The 12,969-nt window shown below is 43.4% G+C and overlaps 1 protein-coding gene across 19 annotated transcripts in view; it reads left to right on the top strand.

The window, feature by feature from the left end:
- The window catches only part of GRIN1 (glutamate ionotropic receptor NMDA type subunit 1), a 56,689-nt gene that overhangs the window by 16,289 nt on the left and 27,431 nt on the right, over positions 1 to 12,969 (top strand). For 16 of the 19 annotated variants that reach the window (XR_008933785.1, XR_008933783.1, XR_008933784.1 and 13 more), the window contains exons 4-10: positions 4,673 to 4,735; positions 5,590 to 5,690; positions 6,774 to 6,895; positions 7,464 to 7,638; positions 8,966 to 9,110; positions 9,757 to 9,840; positions 11,051 to 11,186. Coding sequence is in view for 14 of the 19 variants with exons in the window: in XM_056860992.1 (XP_056716970.1) it covers positions 4,673 to 4,735; positions 5,590 to 5,690; positions 6,774 to 6,895; positions 7,464 to 7,638; positions 8,966 to 9,110; positions 9,757 to 9,840; positions 11,051 to 11,186 (826 nt within the window). In the remaining 5 variants the exon portion in view is untranslated. The remainder of the gene's footprint in view (positions 1 to 4,672; positions 4,736 to 5,589; positions 5,691 to 6,773; positions 6,896 to 7,463; positions 7,639 to 8,965; positions 9,111 to 9,756; positions 9,841 to 11,050; positions 11,187 to 12,969) is intronic. The other 3 variants (XM_056860997.1, XM_056860990.1, XM_056860985.1) reach the window with 1 other exon arrangement.

Raw genomic sequence — 12,969 nt, 5'->3', positions numbered from 1 at the left:
TCTCTGCCTGCTTCTCAGTCCTGGGTAGGCCAATAGTCCCATTCTGATGGAACTTGCACTTCCAACCTCCCTGAGCTCCGGGTTGTCCTTGCCCTGGCATCGACACCCCTCTCCTATATTCATTCGACAAAAATCCAATAAAGACAACATCTACAAAGAGAGCATTCGTTCTCTATTACAATATGTAGAAGGGCACATTGTTACGTTGGTACAATCAGTGCCTTTAACTCTCAACGACAAAATCCCAAGGTGGTTTCCAACAAGAATAAAATACCTTAAAATGTTTTTTAAAAATGATTAAAAGCAAGTATCAAACAACAGCATAAAAATGGAAGGTAAAACCAGCAGTTAAACTAAAGCCAGTAACATATGACTGACCACGGGCAGTAGGAATCATGAGAAGGCAAAACGGGGCTTGTGCAGTACTGTGCAGATGGTTAATTACTGCATGGGTAAGTGATATCCCATTTCTACAACACTCTCAGTTTATAACAACATGCCCACTTCCTCATCTCCATACATCCAACACATTTTTCCAGACATATTGCGTAGGAAAGAAAGAGACGATGTTCATAGGCAAAAGCATCATATAACTGTTGCTGGATACTACCATTCAGACTGCAGATGGGACATCCTATTCATGCTCCTTCACAAAAAAAGAAAATGAGTCTAACACTTTTCTCACTGAAACACTAGTTTTCTGCATGTAAGGGTATTTTGAAGAGCCCCTTGGCGCAATGTGGTAAGCTGCAGTACTGCAGTCAAAGCTCTGCTCACGACCTGAGTTCGATCCCGACGGAAGTCGGGTTCAGGTAGCCAGCTCAAGGTTGACTCAGCCTTCCATCCTTCCGAGGTCGGTGAAACGAGTACCCAGCTTGCTGGGGGTAAAGTGTAGATGACTGGGGAAGGCAAAGGCAAACCACCCTGTAAACTAGGGTTGCCAACCTCCAGGTACTAGCTGGAGATTTCCTGCTATTACAACTGATCTCCAGCAGATAGAGATCAGTTCACCTGGAGAAAATGGCCGCTTTGGCCATTGGACTCTATGGCAATGAAGTCCCTCCCCTCCTCAAACTCTGTCCTCCTTAGGCTCCGCCCCAAAAACCTCCTGCCAGTGGCAGAGAGGGACCTGGCCTCCCTACCATAAACACAGTCTGCCTGGTAAACGGTGGGATGTGACATCACCCCATGGATCAGTAATGACTTGGTGCTTGCACAGGGGACTACCTTTACCTTTGAGGGTATTTTTAATGATTTTTCAAATATGAAATCTCTCTCTCTCTCTCTCTCTCTCTCTCTCTCACACACACACACACACACACACACACACACACACACACACACACAGGGGTCCCCAGGAATATAAGGTCTCCTGCAAGTCTTTGGCCATTTATGCACGGGAGGTTTTGCCTTGGATTTGCCACTCTGTAGATGTACATTTTCCTCATCTGAATTCTCAAAACTAAAAAACAACCCCCCCGTGCAGAGTTTTGAGAATTCAAATGGGGGAAATGTGCATCTAGAAAGCAGCAAATCCAAGGCAAAACCTCCCATGCATAAATGGCCTTTATTTGTAGTTTAGACCAGGATAGGAGCAGTTAAGAGGCAGACTGGCCTCTCTTTATGAGCTTGTCTATATTGTTTATAAGTACAGAATGGGTCAGTGCTGAGGCAAATCCCATTAGACCTGCAGCAGCCACTCTGAAAACATTGACATAGGGTGTGTGGCTCAAGTGAGATACTGTAACAAACCACAACGCCTGCAGCAAAAGAATTGGCTGACTATTTAAAATCAATGCAACCAAATCTCCCAAAACAATTTACCCTTCCCTCTGAAATAAAACTTTTATTAGTTGATTAACATTTGCATTTGAACAGATTAAATTAGTGAAATAATCACTTACATCTAAATAAATTGTCAAAGTTGTAATATTGGTAAATGAAATTTAAAACCTGCCATCCATTGTTAGATGAAAGGTAATCTTTAATTGTTTATTTTTAATTCCTTGTCACAGTAAGTGTTTCTGTATAATATTTAGAAGATTTCACTCTTGTCTTTCTGTGCTCAGGGCATTTTACAACTATAAAAATCAATGCAATCAATTTAAACCATGAAATATAAATTCATAAAATCAATAATCATAATGCAAACACAGCCATCACTAAAACTAGTTAAAAACAGTGAAAGCAGCAAAACAATTAAAAACAGTTAAGAAAGCAGCAAGCTATTCTTAGCGCACTAAAGGCTTCAATGCCAGGAACATAGTCTTCAAAACCCTTCTGACTGAATAAGCCTTTTGAATTTCCAACAGAAAGCAAGAAGAGATGGGGCTATTTGTATATCCAGGGTCAGAGAATTCCACAACGTGGGGGCCACAGCTGAAAAGATCCTATCATGAATGCCCACCAACCTTATGCCTGTTAATGCTGGCGCTCGCAACAAGGCAACGCCAACAGATCTCAAGTCCGGAGAAGGTCCATACTGAGTTCCGCCATTTAAAATTAGTCCCCAAACAATTAATCTACTAAAGCTTGAGAGGGGTTTAAATGAACTTGCCCTCCAGAAAAGGAGGCTGAGACTGAGAGAGTGGCTTGCAAATGCCACTCCGTGAGCTGAGGCATGAGCAGCTGAGATCTGAACCCGGGAACTTCCTGCCAAGCTCATTGCTTGGACTCTTAACCACAATGCTGCATCAGCTCCTGGCAGCTCTTTCCCACCACTGCAAACGTGACTGTGCGACAGGCAAACCTTAACATTTCAAGGCAGGATCAAGTACCAGGGTCTATCTTTTTAAACAGATCAAACACTGTGTGAGGCAATCTATACATAAATACAGAGTGGCTAGGACTATGGAGAAAGCCCATGCATCATTCTGAACCAGCATCCCGACTTCTGATGATTGGTAGGGACATCTAGACCACCTCTCTAATTATTTTGACAATATATTTTGAAGAAACCAGCTCACACATTCATAAGGACTAGAAACTTGCTTGTTTTTTTTAATTAAAAGAAGATATTCTCAAGTTCTGTATCAGCTACTACAATTCGCTTTACAATCCTACCCTGAGCGTGCTTATCTAGAAGTAAGTCCCAACGAGGTGTTTGTGACATTGCCTGGAAAGGTTTTTCCCCCCAAACTTCCAATAGCTGATATGCCTTTTTTTTCTTAAAATAGGAGGCACAGTTCATATGTTATTAATGAAAAGCTTCATTTTTAGAGTGCAAGAATTATCCACCCTCTGAGGAGTCCCTATCATGTATTTCTGCATGACTAGGAGGCAAGCTCAGATCAGTGACTCATGCAGAGGCACAACAGAAGACTCCTCAGACGGCAAGCAATTCTGCTGCATCAGGATTGGTTGAATGATCTACACGTACCTGAAGCAAAGACAGAGCAGAATGACTCATACCATCGCCCTTGGGGAAGGCTGATTGGAAGGAGGCCACAGCAGGGCAGCAAATCATGCAGAGATGCAGCAGGCAGCCACCTCTGTGGATGAGTGCTTTGTACTCATTGGGGAATTTAATTATGAATTAGTACATTACTTCTGGCCCTCTAGCAGTTCTCTCAACAGCATATTAGAATCATGCCCTGCACACAGTTTGGAATGGTCCATTAGTCATGCTAGTTAAATGGAACCTCCATGTTCAGAGCTGTGAAGACAAGATACTAGAAACCAACAACAGAGGAGTGCTATTGTTTTTGAGCCTTGCTTGTGAGCTTTTTACAGGGATCTGGTTGGCTATTGTCAGAAACACAATGCTGGACTACTTGAACCTTTGGTCTGACCCAGTGAGGCACTCCAGTCCTCATGTTCACTTCGGGAGGCGACTAGGGAAGAAAGGAAAAGGAGAAGGGCTGCCCCCATCCTCTCTCTGGAACATTCCTTTATTCTGTACTCCCTCCGAGACAGAATACAGACATTTCTTTTTCAAGTGGTAACGTATCACCGCTTGAGTGAGCAAGCTGCAACCTGCCAGGTGGAGAAGAGCATTTCACATTGCTTCCATTAATTTTGGTCAGAGATAGGACAGGGATCAGATTTTTCTCAGCACTCAGCTGGCAAGTTCAGGAAACTGACTTACCAAGTGGTTACATGGTGATAACAGACCAAGGGTAGCCAACCTCCAGGTACTAGCTGGAGATCTCCTGCTATTACAACTGATCTCCAGCCGATAGAGATCAGTTCGCCTGGAGAAAATGACTGCTTTGGCAATTGGGCCCTATGGCATTGGAGTCCCTCCCCTCCCAAAACTCCACCCTCCTCAGGCTCCACCCCCAAAACCTCCTGCCAGTGGTGAAGAGGGACCTGGCAACCCTAAACAGACCCGTTGGTGAACAGTTGCTTATCACTTTTAGGTGAACAGGAGGGCAATAACAAATGAATCAGCAAATGGGAGATAGATTAGATGGCTCCTTCTGGATTCAGCCCCAGGGGCCCAGTTGCTGACCATTACCAAAAATGGCTCCATTCTAGCACAGCGGCATCCTGGAAAGCTCTCCCTCACCGCCAATCATGGGCTTTGCGTGCTCCAGGGTTATTGAGTCCCCCTTTCCAAGCAGTGGAGGAGGAGTTGGATTTTGGATTGCTTTACTACACGTCATTTTTTTCAACTGTTTATAATATTCTTCTGTGTCTACATATTTTTTCTGTGCACATTGTTCATCAGAGTAAAAAAAGGAACTATGAAAACCTCGAACAACTATCCTTTGACAACAAGCGAGGACCCAAGGTATATTTGCATGGACAATGCACGCCGCCCACCAACCTAACTAGCAAAATGACAAAATAGCCACAGGCACAAAAAAAAAAAGTAAAAAAAAAAAAGAAAATCAAAAAAATATTATATATATATATATGTCAAGCAAACAAGCAAGCTCCATGTTTTTTGGTAGCACGCTCTTTTATGTTGGGATATAAGTTTGGTTTGATCTTGAGAATGGAAATGTAGCAAGCCGACCCTGGAAATATTTCTTTTGGAGACATGCATGTGAAGCAATAATTAACTTGCAAGTTTTTTTTTCTTTCTTGGACAATTGAACCAATCCCTTCCTGCTTTCCCTGCCCTTCCTTCCCCCCTCCCACCCTGAAAGGAAACAGTTCCTTGGTGTGAGATGCTCACGTTGATATCCCCCCCTCCCAGAGGCAAACCTTGTGACCTTTATTTTTATTTTTCAGTTCCCGTGGTTTTTTTATTTTTTGAAAAACAACACTGGTTTGAGTTTTCAATTGCATTGCAAAATAAATAAATATATATCTCTATATATGCCTTTTTTCTCTTTCCTATACAAATGCACGCCTCTCTTTTGGGTCTTGAGTGACTTCAGTTTGCATGCACAGTGCAAAAAAAAAATTAAAAACAGATCTAGAAAAAAAAATTAAAAGGGGGAAAAAGAACCCTAAACAAAAAATAATAATAAAAGAAAGAAAAAAAGAGAAAGAAATGAAAACGACTTAGCTACCCTTCCTTTCCATACTTAGCAGTGCTTTGAAAGAGTATGATTGATTCTCTTTCCTAGAAAGCATGGCTCTCACTCAAAGCTGCTTGGCTATCAAACTAACCTGCTTTGCTCATACCATTTACAGGCTGAGAAAGTGCTTCAGTTTGAACCTGGAACAAAAAATGTGACTTCGCTGCTGCTTGAAGCTAAGGAACTGGAGGCCCGGGTTATTATCCTCTCTGCAAGGTAAGCTATCAGATGCTCTGGTCTGAGTTATCAAAGTGTTTGCCTTTTTCCATTTTTGGCCTAGAAACACTGTTGTTGGGAGGGGGTGTTTTTTGTCAAAATATCTCCCCTAACCATCAACTCCAGTACACAAATGTCCACCTTTTCAAGTCTTGTTCATTGCTATTGTTTCCATCACAAGTGCTGATGCACTGGCTTTTCTTTTCTTCTTACTTCATCTTGTTGGAGGTAACATGGGCAAGTCTCTAGCCAAGGTGTGATTTCATAATAAGTGGGGTGACATCTTGACACTACATAACCAATCAGATTTGGCTATGTAATCATGTTACTGACAGCAAACAAGGCTATGCTTCCTGGAACTGTGCAACCCTATTACCTGTGTGGAAAAGCCCCATTCAATAATTCAGTTTTGCTTCATTTGTGGAAAGCCAGAGAAGTGGGAGCCTTCTTGACCTCCTCAGTCAGGCCACTCCATAAGATGGAGGCCACAGAGCAGAAAGCATGTGTATGAGCAGTTGTTGATTTTGCCCAACTGCATTGTAATCTTATTGGGGGCAGAGACCTGCTTTTTTACTTGTGAAAATCTGTACCTGTACCAGGAAAATTCTGTGAAAGCAGGATGTTTCTTTCGTAACATTGCTTCATTCTTGTTTTCCATCGCAGTGTTTCATTACTGGAGGTAGGTGTCTCCCACACTAAACTCCTACCTTGTGAATTGAACCAGATCCAGGCAACCAGACACAGGGAATGTTATGGAATTCATACAAGCATGGAGTCCGACCCTTGGAAAAATAATCCATAACCTATACCAGAGTTGTTCATTTGCATCAGCTGTGAAGCTGTGCCTCTTGAGTTTCAACAGCAGTCTTTTTCCCTATCCACTTTTTCCTTATCTCACACTCTGGAGTCTCTCTCAGTCTAAGAAATCGATCCACCTGCCACTTATAGGAAATGCATTTCCTGGTATATTGACCTATATCTTCCTCCAGGTGGTAGGGCCTCTGGCAGAGAGTTCTTCTGGGGTGAACATCTAGGGAGGAGCAAGAATCATCCTTTGAGTGTATCCCTCTGTTCTTTTTTCAGTGAGGATGATGCTACAACTGTGTACACGTCGGCAGCCAAAGAAAACATGACTGGCCCAGGCTATGTGTGGCTGGTAGGGGAAAGGGAGATCTCAGGCAATGCCCTGCGTCATGCACCAGAAGGTATGGCGCCTCTTTTGCTTACTGTTATTTTGGGGCCCTCATCCTCAAGTAACATCATCTCTTCCTTGCTGCCTTTTCGACGTGTAGTACTTCCGTTTTCCACCTGGCCCATCCTCCTCTCTTTCCTAGATCTCCAGGAAATGCTGATGGAGGATTTGCATGCATATGGGGCTTTGTGGTAGTACAGACAAATCTGAGCTGTGCTGTGCTCAAAGTGGAGGGAACGGTAACACACAGATTTTTCTCCCCATAGCACATGAAACCCACTTTTTTTACACCGTGTCTAATTCCACTTATATGATTCAGTGCTATCGATTGTACTGGACTCCGTAGTCTTAGATAACTTTAATAATAATAACAGAAAAAATTAATGGAGGACAAATCCATCCATGGCCATTAGCCACGGTAGCTAACAGAACCTCCATATTCAGCAGTATATCTCTAAATACAGCAGAGAATGGCTAATACCTTCACACTCTGCTTCTGAGCTCCCAGAGGCATCTAACTGAGTCATAGCCAAACAATGCTCCAGCCAAACAATGCTAACAGTGTGTCTTCTTTGTTCTAGGGCTTATTGGTTTGCAGCTTATGAATGGGAAGAACGAATCTGCTCACATCAGGGACGCAGTGGCTGTGGTGGCCCAGGCTGTTCATGACTTGTTTGAGAAGGAGAACATTACAGACCCACCAAGGGGCTGTGTGGGAAACACTAACATCTGGAAGACAGGGCCTCTGTTCAAGAGGTAGCTGCTTTGCTGGTTCTGCTTTCCTCAGGCCTGGTAGGGACTCCATTATCTCAAGTAGGGTTGGCAACCTCCAGGTACTAGCTGGAGATCTGCTATTACAGCTGATCAGCCGATAGAGATCAGTTCACCTGGAGAAAATGGGCGCTTTGCCAATTGGACTCTGTGGCACTGAAGTTCCTCCCCTCCCCAACCCCACCCTACTCAGGTTCTGCCCCAAAAACCTCTCACCGATGGCAAAGAGGGACATGGCAACCCTACTCACAAGAGTCAGTGTCATTCTATAGAGGTTAATTAGGAAGAGGGCCTGTGTGCTACTGGTTGAGGTGCTCTGATGTGAGAGGTAGGGTTGCCAACCTCCAGATATTAGCTGGAGATCTTCTGCTATTACAACCGATCCCCAGCTGATAGAGATCAGTTCACCTGGAGAAAATGGCAGCTTTGGAAATTGGACTCTATGGGATTGAAGTCCCTCCCCTCCCCAAATCCCGAACTCCTCAGGCTCAACCTCACAAATATCCAGGTATTTCCCAACCCGGAGCTGGCAATCCTAGTGAGAGGGGCAGGGCGAGCAGAAAGGCCTACAGAAGGATATAGTAGACAATAGAAAGGCCTAACAAAGGAGCAGTCAACTGCTCAAGGGAAGCAGAAGCGTATAGGAAAGGATGGTTGAAAGCGGGAGTTGACCAGAGAAGAGAAGGTCAGAGAGAGGAGTCTGAGAGAGTGGGAGAGATAATGGATAGACAGGAGAGATGCCCTCCACACACACAATTTCTCCAAGTGCCATCCATACACTTTGAAGCTTACCCCTATAGCCTTCAGGGAAAGCAACCTGTTTTTACATGCTGGGCCCCTGAACCAGGGCTCAGTTATCTTACTGTGTGAGCCAGTGTAGCAGCTTGCAAGCAAAGAGAGCTGCACGAGAGAGTTCAGCTGGCTAGGAGTGGCACTACAACTTCCAGGCCAGCAGGGATCCCACAACACAAACAGCCAATAGGATCTTAATCTCTGACTCTGGCCTGGATCCATAGTGAGAGCAAATCGTCACTCAGCTGCAAATCAAGCTGTTTATCTGCTTACTTGACAGCCTACATAATCTGCCTGATTGACAATCTGCTTCTTTCTTAACCACCTGTGGTATTAATCACCTGCCCCCAGGCCACCAATATTGATAACTTACCATTTAAAAAAATGAACAATGACCTTTGCAGATTTCTGAACAGCATGCACACATGTGCACACACACACACACACACACACACACAGCCTTTTATTTATGGGCTTGATACGACCCTTTCTGAAACCTAAACAATGGTCTTTTCTCTAGAGTGCTGATGCAGACCAAGTATGCAGAGGGTGTAACTGGCCGGGTGGAGTTCAACGAAGATGGAGACCGGAAATATGCCAATTACAGTGTCATGAATTTACAGAACAATAAATTGGTGCAAGTTGGAGTCTACAATGGTAGCCACGTACGTATGTCCCCAGAGGAGATGTGGGATGATGAATGGCTAAGATCTTTCACTACTCTGACCTCTTAAGTATTATCATATGGGAATGTTACTCCTCTTACAGCTCCCATTGAGAGGGCATGTATGGTTCTGAGCTTTGCCAAAGGGCCATAGACCAAGGAAGGGAGAGGGTTGTAGGCATTCCTTGCCTGATCTCACATTGGAAGGAAATGTGCAGCATTTTTGACGATGGGGATATTTCGCTTTGAGGCATTATGAAAGGAAAAAAACAGTACACACAAATTCAAAGAAATTCTGCAATTTCTGAATAACACCTGCAAAACACAGGCCTGTTTTTCATAATTTACTCTGCTTCTGCAAGTCAGGGAGAGGAAAAAATAATTAAATCCTGATGGCAAGAAACCTGCTCATCACTGCTCTAGTTGTTGTTGTTTTTAAAGATTGCATCACATGCTTCCACCAAGCCTTTCTTGCCTAGGCTTAAGGGCTAAGAACTTGCTGGATTTTAAACTTTTAAGCCCTCTGGATGGGCCAAAGTTTGTAGAATTTCATGGATGTCTGCAGTGTCCTGTTGTTGCATTCCATGCCCACCCAACCAGGTCAACCAAGAGGGACATTGTAATTCCCAACTACTGTGTCTCCACAGTTCCTGCCCAATGACCGCAAGATCATCTGGCCTGGAGGAGAAACGGAGACACCACAGGGCTACGAAATGTCAACAAAATTAAAGGTAAAGCTCACAGTAAGGGGGTCCTGTTAGACAATCTTTTAGTCAAAAGTATGCTTGGAAAGAAAATGGCTAATATTATCCTATAAAAGGTTTCCATAATAGCAAATATGGGTTGCTGTTTTGTGTAAATTGTGCCAAAGATTGCAATTTTTGCAACTCTCACAAGCAACGTTTTAGACAAGGCATCCCCTGAAAACTGCAAAAGCAAAATAGGTTCACCAGGGACATGTACTAGAATCCTCGGGCTGGCACTGATAAAGAGTAATAAATTCAGTTGTAACCAATCAATCAATCTTTATTAAAAACATTCATAACTAGCACAGCTCTTCACAATTTACCACTAAAACCCTTGGTATTAAGCTCTACCCACAAGTTTATACAAATAGTAAAAAAAAAAGTTGTTTGCACTCTGCAAACTATATATATTACCCTTTAAAATTATTGACCTAACGATGTTTTTAGCAGCATCTGACGGATTCTACAGGCCACTGCACAAAACAGACATTTCTACTGTTACCTGTGGATTTTCATCTATAAGCAACATTTTAATGTACTCCTGACCTGTATGGCTGGAGTACAGACTAAGCCAGGGGGAGATAAACTTAGATAAACTTAGAGCGAACCTCTTGATATAGTGGACAGCGCAGTAGAACGTGCTCTGTTGTTTCAGTTTCCTATTCAGTTGTAACATATGTTTCCCCTTCCCACTAATGACCCTCCCTCCTATCTGAGATTGGTGGCAGGGCTTTTGGGGCAAAATATGTAATTCCCAGGTAGATTAGATTCAACATTTAAGGGTGCAAGAAGGTCCCTGTTGGATCAAACTAGACCAACGCCATCTAGTGCAGCATCCTGTTTCCCACCGCAGCCAACCAGATGCGCCTAGGAAGACCCACAAGCAGGGAATGATGAAGACAGAGTTCCCTCATTACTACCCCAAGCAATTGGTATCCAAAAGTAGATTGCCTGTGAACATGGAAGTTTTGTTTAGCCATAATTGAAAATATCTATCGATCAACCCATCCTCCGTGAATTTGTGTAGTCCCCTTTTGATGTCATCTGTTCTAGTGACCATTACTGTATCTTATGGCCGTGAGTTTCACAAGTTAATCACACAATGTGTGAAGAAACATGGCAGTGCATGAAGAGTCCAAGCACTGTATGTTATTTGACATACCTTTTCTGAAAGGAACTACCCTCTTTTTGGCAGATCGTCACAATCCACCAAGAGCCCTTTGTCTACGTGAAGCCAACCATGTTAGATGGAAAATGCAAAGCCCTGCTCAACAGTACTGGGGGGCTGGTGCAGCAGGTCCTCTGCACTGGGCCTAATGAGACTATGCCAGGTAACTCTTTGCATTGACAGCAAAATAGATGGCAACAACAACAACAACAACAAAGAATATTGGTCAGCAACAAGTAATGGACAAAACAATTGAAATGAATTGTCTCCGTTTTGCCAGTCAAAATTAGATTCTCATGTTGACTGTGATGACATCTTACCTCAGCATTGGAAGAACTGTGGCTTGGTGACAGGGTACATAATTTGTAAGCAGAGCATCCCAAGTTTAGCCTCTGACATCTCCAGACCTTTCTCTACCTGAGTCACTATTGGTACCTGTAAGTTACCCTAGCAGGCATATAGCTACTCCCTGTAGCCGTTTCAGGAAAACAATGCAGGAGGGAATGCTTAAACCCCTTTTCCTCACATACTGCAGTCCCACTCCAAATCAGACCCATGCATGCACCTGGGAACTAAGTTGCCAGCAGGATATTCCAAGAACACATCTGTCGAAAGTCCATGTGGGGATGCATGGAGTTTGAAACAGGAATCGGCTCTACGCTAATGGACTAATCACCTTATATAAAGTAGATTATATAGAGAGGGGCCATCACTGGCAAAGTGTGTGCTTTATATTCAGAAGCTTCTGGTTTCAGTCTTTAGTATCTCCTGCTCACCAAGATAGTAGATGGTGGGGAAAGACCCTTCTCTGCTTGACTTTCTGAAAAGCCGCTGCCAGTCATAGTAGACAATTCTAAGCCAGATGGACCAATGGTCTGACCCATTGTAGCAGCTTCATATGTTCACTTATCAACTGAACTCAAATATCTTGCTTTATCAAATAATGAAAATAAAATATTTTGCAAATTTTGCATTGGAGAATTTTGAGAGAGACTCTCAGGGAGCAAATATGAACCAGGCTGTAACAGAAGAGGGTGTATGTTTGTATGTAGATTTATTACGGTCCTTAGACCAAACATAAAATTCTTGCAGTTGCATTGCCTTACCCATCCAGCAGTATAAAAAAAATACATTTTGGTTAAACCACTATACAAGAGGGCAGATGTCAAAATAACCTTCTACTGAAGCATAGGTTAAGGTGTTGACCTTTTTGGACACAGTAACAAGGATACAAGTTCAGCTTGTGAGGTTTTGAATCCAAGTACTGACATTGCCAGTTGAAGCCTGAGCCCCTCCATTCATGCTGGTGTTTTGTCATGTGCATGGCATCTAAATCCACTCTTATTTAAACTTACAAACAAAGGTTACCCAGGAAGCTGCCGTGTCTTTATGATCGCTCATATAAAATCACCCAACCATAGCTAACCCGGGGAACAAATGAGTTATTAATGGCTGCATTGCCTCAGCATGCTCAGAAGAAAGATATGCATGTATTTCTCGACCTATAACTCATACATGGAACCACAGGTTCCATATGTACTCAAAGAAACACTTCCATTTATTTGCCAAGATAACTTAAACGGTGCCAAGAAAAACTAAATGCTGTAATCTAGTGTCTTCTTGCTGAAGTAATTGGTAAAACCATGTCATAGTAGAGATTATGCTAATGGGAGTTAGGAATGTAAATTTACAGTGCATTCCTGAGCGGAATGCCTGTGCCAGGTTTAGGAGGCAACGCAGCTGCACTGCCTCCAAAGGAGGTTTCGGCCCCGCCAAAACCTCCTCCCAGCGCAAAAAATGCGTGCAACCCTCATAGGTAGTGTATCTTGGCAAAAAAGGGGGGGTGTTCCCGGGCTGAAATGGCTTAGGAGGCAGCCCCACCCCCAGCCTGGCGCTGTTACACCCCGGGAACGCCTCCCGGGATACCGGCGCTGCTCAGGAATGGG

This window comes from Euleptes europaea, chromosome 14, assembly GCF_029931775.1.
Source record: "Euleptes europaea isolate rEulEur1 chromosome 14, rEulEur1.hap1, whole genome shotgun sequence".
Lineage (NCBI taxonomy): Eukaryota > Metazoa > Chordata > Lepidosauria > Squamata > Sphaerodactylidae > Euleptes > Euleptes europaea.
This window is presented reverse-complemented; position numbering and strand designations above follow the sequence as displayed.